The sequence below is a fragment of the Natrix helvetica genome (assembly GCF_964273705.1).
Source record: "Natrix helvetica genome assembly, chromosome: 1".
NCBI lineage: Eukaryota > Metazoa > Chordata > Lepidosauria > Squamata > Natricidae > Natrix > Natrix helvetica.
In genome coordinates this window covers 321,928,396-321,950,519 of record NC_138548.1, presented here as the reverse complement: position 1 = coordinate 321,950,519, position 22,124 = coordinate 321,928,396, and the positions used below count along the sequence as shown (strand labels likewise).

General features: G+C 37.7%; 1 protein-coding gene across 1 annotated transcript in view; it reads left to right on the top strand.

Annotated features, from left to right (window-relative positions):
* Positions 1-22,124, top strand: part of ITPR1 (inositol 1,4,5-trisphosphate receptor type 1) — a 273,195-nt gene that overhangs the window by 192,525 nt on the left and 58,546 nt on the right. The window contains exons 38-40 of the mRNA XM_081969590.1: positions 3,519-3,566; positions 8,384-8,516; positions 10,514-10,704. Of these exons, the coding sequence (XP_081825716.1) occupies positions 3,519-3,566; positions 8,384-8,516; positions 10,514-10,704 (372 nt within the window). The remainder of the gene's footprint in view (positions 1-3,518; positions 3,567-8,383; positions 8,517-10,513; positions 10,705-22,124) is intronic.

Genomic DNA, 22,124 nt, shown 5'->3' with positions numbered 1-22,124 from the left:
GTTATATACATGACGGACAAGTCTCACGTTTAAGTGTGGTCCTTCAGAAAGTCAAAAATAAAATTGGCTGCCAGTATTAAACTAACTGCTTTCCCCCAAAAGACATATAGCAAAATTGAAAATAGCTTAAATGAGCTTTCCCTAAACTGATAGTCTCTAGATACAGTATATAGTTGTAAATGCATCAGAAAACAGACATTCTCAGGCTGCTTCAAAGCTGTTGAACTACTAACCCAAAATAGGTAGATCTGGTCTGAAGCCGGGGAAATGAGCAGTCAAGAGTATATTGACTAGAAGGGAGGAAGAGGCTTCAGATTTAAATCTTAAGGCTGTTAACCGGCTTATTTATAGGCTTCGCTTTCGGTGTTCTGCAGTAGACAGCTGTTCTGCCTTGCGTCTTGTTTGCAATAAATCATGCCGCTAAGCCTTGATAGAAATAGGTTCCTGGATGCAGTATTGTGTTTCTAGAGAGAAGAAAATTATAGCTATTTTGGATTTGAAGTTGGGCAGCGAGACCTGCATGCTTTTCATCTCGGGAGGAAAATGCTTCAGCCAGGAGAGTAAACACTTTATACAAACATTACTGCAATGCTGTTGGCTATGGATCAAGTTCTTTCTCCAGAACCAAGTTGCTATCCAGTTGGACCAGATAACATCAATAATTGACCAATTTTCCAGCAGTTAGGTAGAAACCTCCACAATAAGTTGACCATTGGATGGGTGTACAAGTGGTTGAAAAATCATAACCAAACAACTGCTTGTCATTAGGGCCACTGAAGAGAAGTGTCAAATAGCATACTGCACATTGCAGTCTAGACCCTCTGCTATACAGTGTTTTCATAAATGCCTATTAACCATTGGAACATGGAGGCAAGAGGGACGCAGAAAGGAAGCTCTTTCTATGACTGATTCAATCTATACTCATTTGGAGCAAGACCCTTATGCATGGACTGGGATAGATTACCTTCAAGGAACTTCTTTTTGTCTCCATCTCTTTTCTTAGGAATGGGGAAATCTGTGCCAGCATTTCTTTTTATTTTTAGCTCACCTTTATTACTTTAATAATTTGCTCCTTCTGTTGAAACAAAAACTTTTTCAGCTTTTCCCATGACATCTGGCCATTGGAATATTTGACTATTTGAAATTCTTGTCTCCTTCGTCATGACTTTTGATGATCTTGTAGGCTCATGTTTCTTCTTATCAAACATGTTGCCCTGCCAAGCTTCTTATCTGAATGTAAAGTTAGTTCCTTTCATCTTTCTCTTTTGCTCCTGGGACAGCTCATCTGATTATTATTCAGCATGGGTTTTTTTTAAACTATAGGTTTCATCACAACCTCATTTATGATAGAAGTTCTCTTCTGGTATGTTTTTGGAATTTTTATGTTCTCTTTTGAACTAACAACATATCCTCTGCTCATTGACAAAAGTTACATAGTAAAAGAGAGGAGGCTAATGCCCACTTTAGAACAATACTTCCATGGGTAGGTATATTACCAACAGAACAATTGATCTCATCTTTTATGTGAGGCTGAATTTGCTTATAATAACTTCTTCATATTTCCATTCTGATGTCTACATTTTAATAGCAATAGCACTTACATTTATATACCACTTCACAGTGCTTTATAGTCCCCTCTAAGTGGTTTACAGAGTCAGCATATTTCCCCCAACAATTAGGGTCCTCATCTTTCCAACCTTGGAAGGCTGGAAGGCTAAGTCAACATGGACTGCTAAAGAGCAAACTGATGACATTCAGCAGAGTTACCCTGCAATACTGCATTCCAACCACTGCATCACCACAGCTCTTCATTTTAAGCTACCTGTAGTGGCTACCACCTCTTCTCCTGACTCCCTTCCATTCCGGACATCTCTCATTTTCTCATGGGAAGCCAGCCAGAACCACTTCAAAAATCAATTGGATCATGTGATGTGTTCCTACAAGTGTTCTGCTGTCTTTGATAGTTTTTGTCCCTACTATTAAGAAAGGGCTATGCAGATATGGGAAGATCATGGGAAGCAACAGAAGACAGATATCCCCATTGTCTCACCTGACAGTAGTATTTGCAGCACCTTAATGGCCAAACCATCTAACTGGACACAAGCTCTGTCTTCAGTGCCTCTTGTGATTCTTAGAAGAAAGGGAAGTGGATTTGGGTTAGGGAGAAAGTTGCAGAAGAGAGTTTTGGAATAGATGGAGTACTGACGAATGTAAAAGCTTAATCTCCACCTACATCTATCTTTTCCTATTGGAGGAAGACTGAGTAGAATACCTCAAAATAAATGAATCATCCCTAATTTATGTCAAAGACCAGGGGGACAAAAATGTAGAAATGGAAAAATACAATTTCTTTCATTTCCTCCTGATCAGAGAATAGGAATAGGAGATCCATGTGGAGTTTGTAGTTCCAGTGGGGAAATAAAAGCAAAAATAGACAAGGAGGCCAAATAAAATTATTATATGGACAAAATAAATGTGAAAAGTTCAGGAAAAGAACAATCAACAATTCATTGACCAGGAAAAATAAGATGACTTAAATCCCGGGTTCTTTATTTTATATGATTTCTATATAGTTATATTTTTGTATCAGGCAAATGTCCCATACATATGTAACATCTTTGCAGCAATAAAACTCTTATGTATCTGAGCCTGATCATCTTCTAATTCCTATAAATCAAAGCTTTACTATACCTCGTGCGCTGACTATTAAGCCATAACTTTAGCATTGTCTTTAAAAAAAAATCATTCACCAGAAGAATCTTTCAAAAGGTCATCAAGACAACACAAAAATTACCATATCTAGGGGAAAAAATTATGATGAAAGGAGGATATCTCTTCAGGCAGAAAATAAATGTTTTTCCATGTTTGAAAATATTTTAAGTAAAGTGAATTGTATGTAAAGTGTGTTCAGTGTAAAATATGTGTTTGCATGGTGACAGTCAATATTATTATTATTTTGCATTTGCTAATGTTACATAGCTGTAACATTACAGACTGTTTTCTGTATTTATTATGCAAAGCAGCAAACAAACCATGAATGTAAATATTAATACTATCAAAGTTAAATGATGGAAACTTTCAGTAGTTCAGGAGTGGGCAATCCTTGAGTTTAAACCAATCTTCCCCCTCCCGTGATGGTCTCCGAAGATCCACAGAGACCTAGTGATGTCCCTGAGAGGCATGAAAGATGAAAAAAGTGGATCTTTTGGTGAGAATTTTAAGGATATTTTAAGAATAAAATATATGTGGGTTTTCTTAGGCACAAGATACCAATTTCCACTTTTACCCTGAAAAAAAGATTCTGCTCAAATGTGGCCACATTTTTTGAGTGTGTGGTGGCAATTGGGATCTGTGGGCTGCAGATTGCCCACCCCTGCATTTTTTTAAATCACATGATTTAACCTCCTATAGTACTCTGAGCAATATAAATCATTTATAAGAGCAATACTTGTTTATTTTAAATTTATTTAGTATCTCTGTAGTACCAATCTTTAAAAAAATTTCTCCACACTCGCCAGGAGCTTGATCAAAGTCTACCAGAGAGACAACTTGAAGATCAAAAAAGGGTATGTATCTTCAGCAGTGGATTAAAGATGAATATGATGGATGTGAATTGCAGAAGGGCTTAGTTGTTTTTTTATATATTTATTTTAATTAAGGAAAATAATATATAAAGAATGAGAATTTTCCCTCAAAATGTTATGAAAACAAAAGAGGCTTTAATCAGTTTTTAAAGCATAAATTGGGCATTTAGAAGTTGTTATATAGGTTGTTAAATAATATTCTCTCTTCCTATCTTAAATATGTTACTACTACTTAATTTTACGTGCAAGATTTGTTGATTCCCGATTTGCTTCATCTGATATTGAAAAACAAGTCAATCCTAAAATCTGTGGGCTGATGAAGTATTTGGTGATGCATTTTTGCTTTGATTATATAATGTCTTTGGCACATTAGATTTCACTGAATGAATTAAGAGAGAAATGCTTGGTAAAAGCAACATTCCATTTAATTCTGAATGATTAGCACCTTGGTAAACCAGGATTCCTTTTCTTTTTCTGTCAGTTGAGCATGGCACAGAATCTCTGTGAGGAGGATGTGTGGTTTGATAAACAATCAATCAATCAATCAAATAATATCTATTGCACAGAGAATTAGAAACAAAAATATCTTTACAAACTGAATGGCTCTTATCATTCTGAAGATGTATTGTAGCAATATAAAGTGTACAATTCTTTTACATATCACTAATTTCAGAAAGGATGTAAAAGTAATAGCTTTGTTTTACAAAAACTGCATTTCCAGGGATAATTACTCTTTATTGGGAATAACACAGACACCTAGATCTAATTATCACGAGTGCTTTCTTCTTTTCTGTGAAGATGAGAATTAAGATTAACTTCAATGTATATCTAAAAACTATGTAATATTATTGTTGCTACTAGTAACAAATACCGTAGCTTTCTTTGAAGCAGAAAGAATTTTACTGGTTGAAGTGCAATTAATTTGCTTGATTTTGTTGTTTTCAAATTATACAAATGAAACAATTGATCTCAGTAGATAGATTGATAGGTAGGTAGATTCTTTTTTGTTGTTGTTGTATGTAACCCAAACTGCAAGCAACCATCGATAGTTGAATTTAACTTTTATCAGGCCGGAAATTATTATTGTTCAATTCAGATTTGATATGTATAATCATGTTCTAGTCTTACATTAATACTGTTTACAGCAGATACTAGTATTGTCTAATTACACACACACACACACACACACAATTATAGGAGTGAAAGTTTGGTATGTCTGAAGGCATGATACTGAAAAGTTTGCTTTAATAAAGCATATTTAAATGTCACTATAACATAGTTCATGAAAAACGTACTAGAGCATTGTCCCTTGGTCAAACACAGCTCAGGTAACTGAGCTAAAATTCTTTCTACTTGATAAAACTGACTCAAATATTTTTCAAGTTTTTCAAGGGCAATTATGTGAAGTGTAGGCAAACCAAATTCAATCTGAGTGGCACTTCTTTCTCATTGGAGTCACTAGATTATGTGAATAAGATCTCTTACTGAAGTCAAAATTCATATTACCTTCTTAGTGTTTGAGGAAATGCTTCCTGTAATCCTTGATATAGTTATCTTTAATCATGGTAAAATCAGTACAGACTCTGAGAGATCTATTATCTGTTCCTGTAAACAGGACATGTACATACAAATGAAAGATACAAAAGTGTTTTATATTTGCAGAAAATTATTAATATTTATTTCCGTGCTCTCTTAAGAAACTATGTACATAGGCCATTTTTAAGCAGTGTATACTTTAATATCTTAAATGTTCAAAGCACATGGAAATAATTACTTCATGTGGATACAAAAATGTACAATCAATAAAGTTATTTCCAGGCTGTTTACTGCTGCTATTATTTATTTTATTATTGAGAGTGTTTATTTTCCACTTCTTAAAGATACTGAACATCTTGACCAAATTTAGGGATATCATAGGTAATGTGTTTAACTCCTCAAGAAATTTGGATGCAGCTGATTCAATTCCAAGGATATGTTGTGCAACAAAGGAATGCTTAAGAGGTTTGCTCAGTACAGAATTTTCTATGAATTTGAGTTTTGTATAACTCTTAAATTAAAAAAAAAACCTTTTGCAAAAAGTTACTTCATGCTATCTTGAAATTAGATGAAATTACACTTTAGGAATATTTAGGCAGTGTTAAAGGTGTTTCAATCTCATAAAAGAGTGGCCAACATTCACCGCTTGCAAAATTGATATATTGGGACTTTGAACTATTCTAATCTGTTCCACTTTTCACCACAACTGTTCACTAGAGCAGTACTGAACACACCAGGAGTGGATGTGTCAAGAATAGTGGTTCATCTGATGGGGGTGATATGGCATAAAATGAGATAAAATACAAATGGACTCTGATTCTATGCTGCAGGTTTATTGCTGACAGGGAAGAACAGCTCTTCCTTTTTCCCCACAAGTCAATAATAAGACAGAAAAAAAGCCCTGAAATAATATTTATTATTAGATTTACAGTGTTGACTTTACCTGCTTGGACTTCCTTCTAATATCACTTTCTAAGTTGAGATATTTGGATGGGCTTCTCTTTATGGCAACCATCTCTGCAGTATTCTGTCAAACAAGAAAACTTGCTTGCCCTCATATGCAGCTGCTGAAAATTAAAGGAAAAATTCTTCTCAGAATGCAACAAATGTACACTAAAAAATTTAATTGCTTAGTTATATTTGTAGACAGTTCTAATATTAATGGTTATCATTGTGCTTATAAAGGTAGGAAAGAAGGAGGTAGGGACAGTGGTATCCATTTCCTATCATGTGACATTTCCTGTTGAAATATTTGCATTTCATGATCCTCCTTTTTGAAATTTAAGAAATTGTTAGTCAGAGTGTGTATGTTAGGTTATAATTATCTGGATTTAAAAGTTAATATAACTGAATTAGGAAATTCTAAAATAAAGGACACTCTTTGGATGCTTCCTTGGCAGCTGGAGAGAAGTGAAAACAAAACCTTGTTTTGAAACTAGAGTGGCAGTGTTTACTAGTTGGAAGAATGGCAGAGCACCAAAAAGAAACCATAACATTACAACAGATTATGTTTGAAATTCAAAAATTATTAGAAACAACAGAGAGAATTGAGAAGAGATTGGAAAATATGGATTGTAATTCAGTGAAATTCGATGGAAGAGTTGAAGATATGCAGCAAATGGAAAAAGTGGAGGTTAGAGTCCTAAAAACCCAGGGGAGAAAAGAACAGAGGCAAGATAATTGTAGATACTGATAGTGAACTAAGTGTTGTTGGGGATGGAAAGAGTGGAACATGGAAAGGGAAAATAGATGGGAAAAAGCTCTACCCCAGATATCAAGGTATAGAAGAAGAAGAAAGAGAAGAATTGATAGATTCAAGGAGAGAAACTTTGACAAAAGCACTATTGATAACCAAAGATAAGCTGATTAAAGAAGCTGACAGAGGGTCTCGAGATTTTACAAGATATGTAAAAAGCAACAAGTTGTGAAGAGAAGTCCACACAAATTTGATTAAGGAAATAACCAGAAGACTAATTCCACAAATGGCAAAAGACATAAGACTGCACTATTACTGGAAAGACACAGGTTAAGATATGAAAACTAATAACAAAATATTTAGTTAAAATTAGAGCACTATGTTAAAAATGAGGTGATAATGGATATAGTTACATAAATAATTGATAATGATAACAATATACACATATGTATTGGTTTGATAAGAGGAAATTTGGTATAAATTCTAAATGGTGATCATGAAAGGAAGTTTAGAAACTGTTATGTATGAAAGCTTATAATATTAAAAAAAAGAGTAAGTTAAATTTAGTTAAACTAAGACCAAAAAAAAATGAAATGATGATGGATATTGTTAAATAAATGATTGATAATGATAATAATGTAATATTTGTATTGACATGATAAAAGGGAAATTGGATATAAATTGTAAACAGTGATTAAGAAAGGAGGTTTAGAAACTTTGTTATTAAACATAATTAATTTTTATTTAGAAAGTGTTATAAAGATGTAATGTTGCTGGATGATATTGAAAATAGATAACGGAATTCCATCATGTGGTTTTGCTTTAAATTTTGGAATATTTTATATAAAGGGACGTAAAAACAACTTATAGTCATATGAAGATTGAGGTATGATGATAGTAATATATAAATATATTTGATTTAAAATATATAACTTGATATGAATTGTAGGTGATGACTGTGGAAGGGATGCACGAAAGATCTTTGTAACCAATTGACACACTTTTTACAATTTGTAATGGAAGATATTTTTGTGGTGTTTGTTGTGTTTTGTCTTTTTGTGTTTATTCAAAAATAAAAAAATTATATTAAAAATAAAATAAACACCCATTCAGTTTACTTCAGTGATAAAGACAATAGATGCACATATATTTTATTTCATGATTATAAATACCTTTCTGGAAGTCTTAGAAGGGAAAATTTACATAACAAATACTTTCAATAATTGTGTCACAGAACTATACTATAATTAGTTTCCTAAATATAATAAGGGCGGTGTCCTATATACAATTTTCACTGCTTTTTCCATGTTTCATTCATATTAGAATATGTTTTTTTTTAGTGTAAAGCTATTTATTAGTAGCATTTATACATGCATCTGAAGATCTAGACATACCATTTCTAAATGGTATAGGTACATTGTATTTCTGTTGTTGTTTTTATACATTCATATCTCTTCTTTCTGTTGTGCCTCTGACCAGCTGAAATCCAGTTTTACTATTTTTGTTGACTTTGGCTCACTTGTTCCATTCACTGTGTGTTTCTGTCTTTCAATATCTTTGAATTAAGGGGGAGGCCCTGAGACAGGTTTTGGTAAATCGTTACTACGGGAACATCAGAAGTGGAGGAAGACGAGAGAGCCTCACCAGCTTTGGCAATGGACCTTTATCTCCTGCAGGGCCCAACAAACCTGGAGGAGCAGGTAGGCTGTTTTGAGTGCTGCTTGATAACGTGTGAGACTCCCATGTTGGCTTTCTGTCTCCTAATTGCTAGATGAATCTGGCTGACAGTCTCCGCAGCTGTTTCAGCCGGTATTTTTCATTCTCTATTACCTCTCTGTCGCTCAGAAAGTTGGCTCTTGAATTAAAGTATTGGAAATTGGTCTGTTCATTCAGCCTCCCTTTTTTTACAATTCATTATGCATGCATTTTTATTAGTGTGAAACTTATTGATATTTGTAATTTTCTTGGTACCGCCTCTTTATTAAAATCAGTAACTGGCTTTATTTATTTATTGTTTATTTGTTTATTTATAGATCACATTTTTGAAACACCCATCACTCTCACAGGGGTTTATTTATTAAAGATTATTTATTAAATGTTAGCATTTATTAAATAGATAGAAACAACAAAAACAAAGAAGCCCATTTGTGCAGTGGGTAATGTACTTGGCTAGAAACCAAGAGGCTGAGATGTAGTTTTCCCTTAGCATGAGTGAGTGATTTTGCCCCAGTCCTGCCCTCAAATCAACGCAGCACAAAGCATTACTTTTGTGGGGAAATCATCTGGTAAATATATATGCCATCAGGTATTGACCATTAATTGAGAAGATTTTTGTGCATAGACTTTAGCAATAAATCAGTTTAATTGAACCTTCATGTGTGGATAGGAGCTTTCGTGCCTAACATACATTTATAACAGCAGTCGTGGCCTTACTAGTTGCCATTGTTAAGCAAATTCTGCACAGTTGTCAGGTGCAATGTCTTGTGATTCCCATTTGCAACTTCCTGTCTCCTTCCCTATTGACTTTGCATGTTGGAAGATGGCAAGTGAATGACGTAAATAGCAATCGCACAACTATGATGTACAATACATTTGTAATTGTGAGCTGGTTGCTAAATCATGATTACATAATGGCAGGCAATTCCGAGGTCTGCTCATAACAGCAATAGCACATAGGCTTATATACTGCTTCATAGTGCTTTACAGCCCTTTCTAAGCGGTTTATAGAGTCAGCATATTTCCCCCAACAATCTGGGTCCTCATTTTACTGACTTCGGAAGGATAGAAAGCTGAGTCAACCTTGAGCTGGTCAGGATTGAACTTTTGGCTGTGCGAAGAGTTTGCTTGCAAGACTATATTCTAACCACTGCACCACCACGGCTGTTAAGCTTCAAATCCATCATAACTTAGAACAGTCACTGAACATGTGATCATTAAAGGAGGACTATACGTAATGACAGACTATCTGACCTAAGGAAAAATGTGGGACTGCTAAGAGATTATAATTTTCAATATTTGCGTGCAAATTGTCCAGTGATATCTCTGGTTTAAAGAATGAAACAAGAGCTGATAACTTGGGGAGACCACACGGGTACAAATAATAATCTTTGTAAATCCTGAATTCTGATCACAATATGTATTCTGACTGGCCTAAATGGCATTTATTTTTATTGTCTTAACTAAAAGGATTGAAAGGAGAATGGGAATTAAATGAATAATTATATTGTTTGTGTCATCACAGTGATTATACTAGTTTCCACCTAATAATAGAAATTCTCTAGGTGATTTATAATCGGTTTGTATTAGCGTCTAAACTAGCCTTTTTAGAAAGGTTTTGTAGGCTTCCTTTTTCAAATGGTTTGAATTACGCTGGTTGAATTTATTCCTGGTTTAGTGATTTATTATTGTTTTATGATAGTTATGAAACCATTCTAACATTGTTTCTATTTATAATGCTATCACATTTGAGGAGCTTGAGTTTGGAGAGAATATTAAAAAAGAAACAACGTTTCAAATAGCACCATCACTTGCTAACACCATAAAGAGCAAAGCATGATAGTGCAAAGCAGATAATAAACGAGAACACATTCACAGTTAAAACTTACTTTGCTTGCTTTAATTGCTTGAAGGAAAGCAACACATTTTCTAATGCTGAGCAACCCCAAAAGGCTTCATTTTTGTTCTTTTCTTTTTGTAGGAGGTGGGTCGGGATCCAGCTCAACCAACCGTGGTGAAATGAGTTTGACAGAAGTCCAGTGTCACTTGGATAAGGAAGGAGCGTCCAATCTAGTTATAGACCTCATCATGAATGCCACTAGTGATAGAGTTTTCCATGAAAGCATCCTGTTGGCTATTGCCCTACTGGAAGGTGGCAACACAATTATACAGGTAGGGGAAGTATTCCCATGGTTTCTGAATCTACAGAAAAACAAGAACAAAAAGCAGGAATCTGCTAGTTAGAGATCTGTTAGCATACAATATTCTCAGAAATGGCTCCCGTGGGAGTATCAATGGTCAAAAAATATTTTTACTCGGAGGCAGATCCTGTTTCCAGAGTCTCGATCACCATAGCTTTTTTTTTTTTTAGACAAAAACAAAGAGCTCTATTGCAGCCATACACATTTCTTTTTTGTCCCTTTGAGTCAGTTTTTATTCCTGGTGACTGCCTGCAATAGTCCCTGAGATTTTGGCAAGATTTTGCAAGTGGTTTGTTGTTGCTTACTTCTTACAGTTTGAGAGAGAGGGACTGACGCAAGGTCACCCAGCTGGCTTACACCTAATGTGGGACTAGAAATCACAATCTCCTGATTTCTTGGCACTTCGAGTCTCAAGGTTGACTCAGCCTTCTGAGGTCAGTAAAATGAGGACCCAGATTGTGGAGGACAATATGCTGATGCTTAAGAGAGGGCAGTAAAGCCTGGTGCCTTAATCACTATATCAAACTAGATCTCTGTTAGAAAATAGCATTTTTAAATACTATTCATTCATTCATTTATTCATTCATTTATGGTACCCATGTCACAAACGCTACTAATATTATGTACAATAGGTTAAAACACTAGAAAATGATATTAGCAAAGAATTAAAACCAACAGTGGTCACTCAGAATGAATCCAGCTAAACAATAGATTGAAACTTTTCAATGGGCCAACTCACCTGTCAATCCCCTGGCCCTGGAACACATCCAGGTGTTCATCAGTTTACAAAAGGCTACCAGAGTCAGGGACAATCTCTCTCAGGTAGTTCGATGCTGCAGAGTGAAGACATTGGAACCAAATATCATGCTTCCAAGGATACATAAGATGTCATTCTTTAACTGAAGGACCCATTGCATGCCCTCCTGTCAAACATACTGGGGTAATAGGTAGAAACAATCACGGAGAAGCAGCCCTGCAAATATCTGAACTCCATGCCATGAAGAGCTTTACAGGTGACCACTAGTTTAAGTTTAAGTTTTATTAGATTTATAGACCGGCCCCTCTCCCCGAAGGGACTCGGGGCGGTGTACAGACATCTCAATAAAAAACCGTATACAAAATAAATACCCTTAAATTCCCATAAAATCGAATTAAACAATAGGCTGTACAAAGTGATAAAAATTAAAAACAACCTAAAAACCCACCCCTAAAAATTTAAAATACAGATCTTGAATTCCACCCGAAAGCATACTAGTACAGCTCACAGAGGTGTAAAATTGTCCTACCAAGATGTGCTCATAACCGCCCATACACTGTATTCTGGAATAGCTACAACTTTTGGATAGTCTTCAAGGGCAGCCCTACATAGAGCCTATTGCAGTAAATCACGTTACACCAAGTGTAACATGAGCAGTGACAGGAAGAGCTGCAAGTATTATATTTTGTGTAAAAGCCCTCTTGGCCATGGCTGCCACCTGCTCTTTAAACAGAAATCATCACTTCAGAAAGACCTCTAAATTGCATACCATTTTTTTTCTGGGCTAATGCAATTCCATCTAGAACCAAAGAGCAAAAAAACCTGAAGCCACAATCCCCCAAACTCCGTTTTGGCAGGGTTGAGCTAATCTAGTTGGTTCCCATCCAGATTCCTATATTGTCCAATCACTGTGACAGAACCTGCATAAACATCACTTGTTTGATCCATATATCATCAGCATAAGGATAACAGCTCACCCCATGTCATCAGATTCCCATATTTAATCACCGCACAGTGCTTTACAGAACTCTCTCGGTTTACAAAGTTAGCATATTGCCCCCAACAATCTAGGTCCTCGTTTTATTGAATTCGAAAGGAGGAAAAGTTGAGTCAAACTTGAGCCACATCAGGATCAAACTCCAGTCCATAGACAGAGTTTGCTTGCACTACTACATTCTAACTAATGGACCACTAGGGTGTAATTCTTGTTACATATTGTAACAAGTTGTCCAACATTTAATTTAAAGAGAGAAACATGAAAATATAAATTAAACAGGTAAGAACAGAATCACCTAGGACTGGTATCATAGAGACTCGAAGAGAAAAGGAAGACAGCGTATCAAAACCAAAAGGAGACATGATAGCAGTCTTTCAATATTTGAGTGGCTGCCACATAGAGGAGAGGATCAAGCTATTTTCCAAGGTTCCTGAAGGCCAGACAAGGAATAATGGATGGAAACTGATCAAGGAGAGATTCAACCTCGAAATAAGGAGAAATTTTCTCACAGTGAGAGCAATCAACCAATGGAACAGTTTGCCTTCGGAAGTTGTGGGGCTTCATCACTGGAAGTTCTCAAGACGAGACTGAACTGCCATCTGTCAAAAATGGTGTAGGGCTGTGATGGCGAACCTATGGCACACGTGCCACAAGTGGCACGCGGAGCCATTTGTCAGGGCACGCAAGGCGCTGCCCTGTCAACTAGCCAGCGCACATGCGCGCGCTGGCCAGCTGACTTCACCTTTTTAAAAGCTATTTTTCGCCTTCCCCAGGCTCCAGAGGCTTTATTAGGAGCCTGGGGAGGGCGAAAAGAGCCTCCCCCGCCCCCCGGAGGCTTCAGGGACCGTCCCTGAAGCCTTCGGAACGCTTAAAACCACCCTCCGAGCAAACCGGAAGTGACTTCCGGGTTGCTCGGAGGGTCGTTTTAAGCGCTCCGAAGGCTTCAGGGACCGTCCGAGGCTTCCCTGATGCCTTCGGAGCGCTTAAAACCACCCTCCGAGCAACCCGGAAGTCACTTCCGGTTTGGTCGGAGGGTGGTTTTAAGCGCTCCGAAGGCTTCAGGGACCGTCCGAGGCTTCCCTGATGCCTTCGGAGCGCTTAAAACGACCCTCCGAGCAACCCGGAAGTCACTTCCGGTTTGGTCGGAGGGTGGTTTTAAGCGCTCCGAAGGCTTCAGGGACCGTCCGAGGCTTCCCTGATGCCTTCGGAGCACTTAAAACGACGCTCCGAGCAACCCGGAAGTCACTTCCGGTTTGCTCGGAGGGTGGTTTTAAGCACTCTGAAGGCTTCAGGGAAGTCTCTGGACAGTCCCTGAAGCCTCTGGAGGGCCTCCGGGGGGTCGGGGGAGGCTCTTTTCGCCCTCCCCAGGCTCCTATAAAGCCCCTGGAGCATGGGGAGGGCAAAAAAAAACATGTAAAAATGGGGGGGTGCGCGTTTTGCGCGCATGCGCACTGGGGGGTCGCATGTTGCATTATGGGTGCGGCACGCCTGCACTCGACCCCCCTGCACTCCCCCCACTTGTGGCACGCGAGCCAAAAAAGGTTCGCCATCACTGGTGTAGGGTCTCCTGCTTGGCTGAGGGGGTAGGACTAGATGATCTATAAGGTCCCTTCCAACTCTATTAATCTGTAAAAACAAATAATGGAATAGTGGAGTTACAGCAGCAAGATAAGGCTTAACTAGAACTTGAGATAAGAAAATGTAAGAGAAAGAAGTTTGATAGGCAGGAGTGTTATTTAAGCAACCTTCAATTCTTTTCTGTTACAAAACATTAAAGACAAATCTATTTTCTTTCTTCCCCTCATCTCTCTATATAGAAGACCAACCAAATTGTTAATTCTCCCCCAGCCTTTGGCTCATACCTAAGTAGAAGAGTCTTACAAACTGTTTTTCAACCTGATAAAAGCACAATTATTCCAAGTTTCACAGTGTGCTGGTTGCCTGTTCTGAAGCTTCATACATTCCTGTAATACCGTAGCTAGAAGAGGTGGGTAAGCAATAGCATTTGGATAATGAGCAGCATGCAGACTCAGTTGAGGGAGTGGGTATGATTCCTTAGACAGAATAGCAATAACACTTGGACCTATATACCGCTTTATAGTGCTTTACAGCCCTCTCTAAGCGGTTTACATAACCAGCATGTTGCTCCCAACAATCTGGGTCCTCATTTTACCCACCTTGGAAGGATGGAAGGCTGAGTCAACCTTGAGCCTGGTGAGATTTGAACTGCCAAATTGAAGGTAGTCGGCAGTCCGCAGATGTAGCCTGCAGTACTGCACTCTAACCACTGCGCCACAGTGGCTCAGAATAAGCAAAAACTTGCTAATTTTCTAGTACTTGCTAACTTTTTAGTACTTGCTAACTTTCAAGTGCTAAATTTAACTAGCTACCTTCCCTGTTAATGGATAGTCAACATATGTCACTGTGGAGGAGAAATGGCTGAACAAAATACCAAGGGTGTAAAAAGGAGAGAAAGAAAGTGGATAGCAAACCTGTTAGCTTTAATTGTTTTTAATTTTTGCTATAAATGGAAATTATAGTCCAGTCTTCTGCTCCGTAGGTATAAATGAAATACAATTATCCAAGCTAATTAAAATGGCTTCCTATGATGAGAGTTGCCCAGGTAATTAATGTACATATTTTAGAGCATCTCAGAAAATCAGGACAGAACAGCACAGAGCTTTCTTCTTTTTAATGTAACTTTCTTTCAGCATGTGAATCAGCTACAGGTGGATTCAGGTTAATCCCTATAAGGATTAGTCCTTGATAAGCAGGAAGAGGCAGGCTTTTTAAAACAAGGTCATGCTACTTTTTTTTTTTAACACAGGAATCAACAACGATGTTATATAACTTCTATTTATATTCAACTGGCTAGTAGCTGCAGGCATACAAGACAAGCGAAGGGAGGAATTTAATGAGCTCTGAGGGTTTGCTCACCTTCTCAAGCTGGTAGAGACAGCTTGAGATCTTTTGGTCGGCTTTTTTTTTTATGCGTCAGCAAATGAAGCTAGTGGGTGGTGTGGGTAGGTGGACTGACTGGTTGCCATGGTTTTCTCCAGTTCCCTTTTCTCTGCTGTCTCTTCCCAAAAAAAAAATATTTTAAAGGGTTGCTGACTTCCAGAAGCCAGTAAAATGTCCTTGTTCTCACACCCACATATGAATCCTTCATTCAGGAAGGAAGTAGGATGTGTCTCTCTCTCTCTCCTGTACCGATAATGTGTGGTTTAAAAGCTCACTATACTTCTGTGGGTGGGTGTTTGCTGCAGCTGTGTTAAATGTGTGAAAAAAGTGGTGTTTTTTAAAAATATATTGAAATTGTAGTCCCACGACTCCCACAGACCCAGAACCATCTGCTTGTTCTGCTATGTTTTTAATCAGTGCAAAGGGGGGGGGGGAAGCAGAACTTGTGATATTACCTGTAATTTTTGCACATTAACCCACCCTTTGCTCACTTTAAATTTCTTCCCTTTCTGTTGCTTCCTATGCCTGCCCTGAATGTTGTCCATAATATAAAGCAGGTGGCAAATTAGCATTTGGGCCACAGAGACTCATCTCATGCAAGACTTTTTCAGAAATCAAGTGGTAGCCATGGCCCATTTGTCAGTGTTGATTGCTCCCGGTGGAAGAAAACTAGTCACTCTGGCCTCCGTTCTGAGGATTGATTTGTCACAGCATCACGAATATTGGACTGTATGTTAAAATTACAGTATCTAATTATGGATAATCCACTGGTGCTTCTGGTTATTTTAAAATCAGAATGTAGTTCCTTGTCATAACTCTTAAGGAACAAAAGAGAAATTCCTTACCAGATGTCTTGCTAGCTGTAAAAGTTGCCTTGCCCTAATCCAGGGGTGTCAAACTCAATTTCATTGAGGGCCGCATCAGGGTTGCGTTTGACCTCAGGGGTGGGCCTGACCAGGGTGGGTGTGGCTAGTTTGAAGTCACTTGTGTCAGGGTGTCTGTGGTGGCCTGAGCACTCGGACAGCAAAAAAGGGTTCCTAAGGTCTGTTTTCAGCTGCTATGGCCTTCTGCCACCCTCTGCCAGTGAAAACGTTTTGTCCCCCCCCCCCCCAAGCTCTGGCAGAGGGCAGCAGAAGTCACGGTTGAAAACAGAGTCTGGAAGGGCCGCATGTGGCCTCGAGCTCCGTTTTCACTGGCAGAAGATGGCAGGAGGCCGTTGCGTCTGAAAACGGAGCCTGGGAGGGCCACACACAGTCCTCCTGAGCTCCGTATTTGCTGGCAGAAGCACTGTGGGCTGGTCCCTTGCTGTTTCTAGGGTGATCCCTAGACAGATCTAAGCACGCTACAGGGTCAGCCCCAGTTGCCGGGCCTTGAGTTTGACACCCCTGCCCTAATCCATATCCATGCATTGGATAGTAAAAGAAGTTTAATTCAGTTATGGTGTTTCATCAACAAAAGTGCCCAATAGACAGTTTCAGGACAAGAGAAAGGTTGTCTAATGAACTTCTAAAATATTTTTGTTGGTCTACAGTTCTTAGTCTAATATTTGATTGTAAGTGTAAAGTTACAAGCTTATCTTCAGTAAAAGTTAGGAAGCTAAATAGATCCTTATGAAGGTGACCTTGAGCCAGTCACTCTCTCATCCCAACTTGCCTCACAGGGTTGTTGTTGTGAGAAAAATAGGAGGAAGGAAGAGTCTTAGATATGTTCATTTCCTAGAGTTGTTTGTAAAAATAATAAAGGTGGGATATAAAATTAAGTTGGGTTGACAAAATCAGAAATGAGGAGGTGATAAGCCGCCTGGGAAAGCCAAGGGAAATCATCAAAACCACAAAAAAGCGAAAATTAGAATATTTTGCACATGTGATGCGACACTCAGAAAAATATGGCATACTTCACTTAATCCTCCAAGGAAAGAGTAAAGGCAAGCGAGGTCCAGGCAGAAGAACATCATGGCTTCAAAATCTAAGGGATTGGTTTGGACACAACTCAACAGCACTTTTTTGTGTGGCTGTTTATAAAATTAGGATCGCTGACATGATCACCAAGGTCCAATGATGGATATGGAAGAAGAGGAGGAGGAGGAGGAGGAGGAGGAGGAGGAGGAGGAGGAGGAGGAGGAGGAGGAGGAAGAAGAAGAAGAAGAAGAAGAAGAAGAAGAAGAAGAAGAAGAAGAAGAAGAAGAAGAAGAAGAAGAAAAAGAAGAAAAAGAAGAAAAAGAGGAAGAGGAGGAGGTGGTGAATTTTCTGTGGAAGAATTGTCTATCAAACCTTAACCAAGCTGAGAGGGTTTCTTCAGTTCTTAATATTGCCATCATCCTGTGTTGTATGTGATAAATCAGTCTTTAAATATTTTTCTGTGAAAATATATATTTTCCAAATTCTTACTTCATGCAAGTCTGGTTTTCTGCTTCAGCTGTATTACTGTAAGTTATTTGGATTCTTGGTATGTTCTTGTATTTTCCTTTAGAAGTGGCATCTGATGAAAGGATGCTGCTCTGATCACATGGAGCTTCAAAGGGCTGATATTGTAATCTACAGTAGTTCATTGCTGTCTTACTAGCAATTATTAATTAAACCTATACCTGATATAAATTCAAGCATTTTAAATAAGATTCATTTGCCATGATCTGTTTTTGAGAAACAGAGAAAAGAATAAAACAGCTTTGGAAGGGACCTTGGAGGTCTTCTAGTCCAACCCCTGTTCAGGGAGGAAGCCTTATACCATTTCAGACAAATGGATGTCCAATTTCTTCTTAAAAACTTCCAGTGTTGGAGCATTCACAACTTCTGGAAGCAAGTTGTTCCACTGATTAATTATTCTAATTGTCAGGAAAATTCTTCCTAGTTCTAAGTTTCTTCTCCTTTTGATTAGTTTCCACCCATTGCTTCTTGTTCCACCCTCAGGTGCTTTAGAGGATAGTTTGACTCCCTCTTCTTTGTAACAGCCTCTCAAATATTGGGGCTAGGGGTGACTGCCAGCATGTCACCCCTAGCCCCTCTTTTCAATTAACTAGACGTACTTTTCAGCAGCATGAGACTCTTTAATCACTTTTGAAATATGAAAATGGATCAGGCATTTTAAAAGTTATTTTAATCTCACCTTTATTATGCTTTATAAATAACTCAGGGCAGAAAACATGTGCCTTTGTCTTCTTATTTTCCCCACAACAACAGCTATGTGAGGTGAATTGGGCTGAGACTGAAGTCACCCAGCTGGCTTTTACGCCCAAGGCAGTGCTAGAACTCTCAGTCTCCTGGTTTCTAGCCTGGTTTCTTAACCGCTAGACCAGGAGTCTCCAAATTTGTCAACTTTAAGACTTGTGAACTTCAACTTCTGGAATTCCCCAGCCAGCATCTTTTGAAGACCACTGCATTAGACCAAACTGACTATGTTGGCATTGTAAAGCTCATAGAGTCACATCCTAAAAAGTATAAACGTTTAACAAAGTATATTAGAATCAAGACAAAAATTACACTTCCATTTGGATTTTTTTTTTTTTACCATGAAAGAAACGAATGCTTTCCATAAGGATAATTCTTTTCTCAGGCATTTAAATAATTAAATTCTATAGAATTTATATAGGCTAGAAGTCTACAGCCTATATAGAATTCTGGCCACAGACCTGCAATGTCGAGTTAAAACAAGCAGACAGTAGGGAGTTTCTGATTACTAAATTTGAGTGAAAGCCAAACTTCTTTATGCAAATTTTCATGTTTCCTGTTGTCTAAGTTAGCACTATAAATAAATAATTACAACTACAGCACAAACCTAGATAATCCTATTTGAGGTAAAGGTTTCCAATACATAAGATGAATGCGAAAATTCACAAATATAAGAAAAATCTAATATGAACAAAACCATCCTTAAGGCATCATTAATTCAGCTTTTCGTTTTAGTAGGTCAGCTGCATTGCTGTATCACTCATAGTTTCATGCTAAGTTTCTACTAGCAGTTCCCTGGTATATTGTGGAATTAGAACATCAGTGGGACATACAAACTGCTATTCAGTTTGAGGTTGGTTTATCTGTGGATGGGCTTATTTTATACGAAAATATGAACAACATATACATATTGTATATATGCTGATAAGACTATATGCAGATAAGCCACCCAATTGGGGGGAATATATTTTGGCAACTAAAATTCTTGGCTTATCTGCGATATATACAGTATTCAGAAATCTATTGAGTATCAAAAATAAATATACTCTGGGAATATGAGTGTGCTTAAACTGAATTCTGGTTTTGCGATGCCCAGCACTTGTGAACGATTCCTAACAGCTTGTAGCACATCATAGTAAATGACCCAATTGTGAATGTTGTCCAGTACATTAGAGATGGTGAAGTTTTCAGAAGGTGAGAGAGGCATGTGACATTGTGATCATGACAAAGAAGAAACATAGATGAAAATAGTTCCAAGGGAACAAGAACAAATGGAGGAGGAGGAGGGAGAATTCCTAGTATGTATTATTATTATTTGTTTAGTGTATGACATATCATACATGGAATATATACATACATACATACATACATACATACATACATACATACATACATTCATACAGTCCATTTACAGTTCACCTAAATAGAACCCAATAAAATATACTGTAAATATTAAAAAGATCCAATGTTCAAATATCAATGTAGACCATCTAACTATTGAAGCTCAACATCATTTATATTTAAAAAAAAACATCCAGACTGGATTACAGCCAGTCACCATATGATCTAGAGTTTGATGTGGGACCCCACCATCACACTGATAGGAGGATACTGCGCCCCATTTATACAGAAAGTCCTGGCAGACACCATGTGAGATGCAAATCCCATTCAGGATTGTCCATTGCTGATCAAAGCCTGGCACCTTTATTGTGGGGTCATTTATATATTCCTATAATTGGACATTCAGGGTCGCATTTGGCTTTTCATTGGGAATGGATGCTAAAATTGTTGGGCAAATGATGTGCCAGTGGAGGCTTCCTGAATAGGATTGTGTAATACTGTTAAAAGAAAGAGAGATAAGAGCTACGGTACTCACATATGTGACTGAAGTGAAATGGGATAGCAGGTGAGCTCCTTACATGATCTCGCTTAGAGTAGACCATTTCAAGATGCAGGAAGTAGAGAAGAGCAGTTCAGTACATGTGATTTGTGTCATAGTAGAACTGATTGCAACATTATCCACAGAAGAATGCTAACTTTTGTCATTCTCTGCATAAGGTGACCTTCTTATTCCTTTTGTGATTTGTGTAATCGTATCCTTGGTTGTCCGGTGCTTTCAACCATATGGTCTCTGCTCAGTACTTTGCATAGTTATTTGAAAGTAGTGTTACTTCTCGTCATTAAAAGTCACATACACCAAATGAATCTCTCTTTTTAACGATTTATGTACCCAAAGACGTGTGTGTATACGCACACACTTTATATAGGCTAATTGCAGCAACAGACTAAAGTGTTTTTTGTTTTATTTCAAAGTTATTTGTTATGATCAGCTTATGCAATGTAGGGCACACCTTTGCTTTTATGTCTTGGATCCTTTGGGCTACAGCAGTTCTACATGTTACATAAGAGAAGAGATGGTCAGCCTATTTTCCAAAGCACCCAGAAGGCAAGGCAAGAAACAATGGATGGAAACTAATCAAGGAGAGAAGCAACCTGGGATTAAGGAGAAATTTCCCAACTGTAAGAACAATTAACCAGTGGAATGGCTTCTCTTCAGAAGTTGTGGGTGCTACATCTCTGGAGGCTTTTAAGAAGAGACTTGGCAGCCACTTGTTTGTATAAGGCAGGAATGTCAAACTCACATGTCATGGCGGCATCATATGATGTATCAAGACTCCCCCCCCCCTTTGCTAAACTAGGTGTGGGCTTGGCCAGTACTTGACACATCTGGCCTAAGGGCCGGGAGTTTGACATCCCTAGTATAAGGTTTCATGCTTATTCAGGACTACAAGACCTCCAAAGTTCCTTCCTATTATTCTGTTACTCTTGTTATTTTGTTACTCTGTTAGGATGTGGTATTACGGTATTATTACCATGTAATAATGCAATAGTTGCAGGTAATTGTATGATGCATGTGATTGACTCATTCACAGATTCTGTTTTACTAAATACTTCAATGAAAATTTGAGATATATGTAAGACTTCCCACAAATAGGTTGTATGTTAAAGCAGCCACCTTGTAACTCTTATTTAGAAGTAAGCCTTACTAAACTCGGTAACACCTATGGTATATATAAGTTATATATACAAGATTGCATTGTCATACAAAATATGAAGAGTGACATGTTAATAACTGCTTATGAGCAAAATTTGTAATCATCTTCAAATGTCTATAAAAATAGACTTGAATGGAAATAGGAAAAAAACTATTCAGCAATGGAATAGGAAGTTTTGGAAGATGGTGGTGTCATATATTCTATGTGTGTCTATGTTTATTCATATCCCAATTTTCAGCAGTTATAAATATATGACCCTATGTATACTTTTTTTAAATAAATGGCAAACCACATTGAGGAGAAACTATTGCATAGTCACTGTTTTTTACTTGTTCTGCTCTTACTTCCAAATTAGCAGTTGTGGATAGTTGGTTCATAATTCTCCATTGGCTATGAGGTTACAATTGTTTATCTTTAGCAGTATTTATTTAGTAATACTGCAGTAGTTCAGTCAAT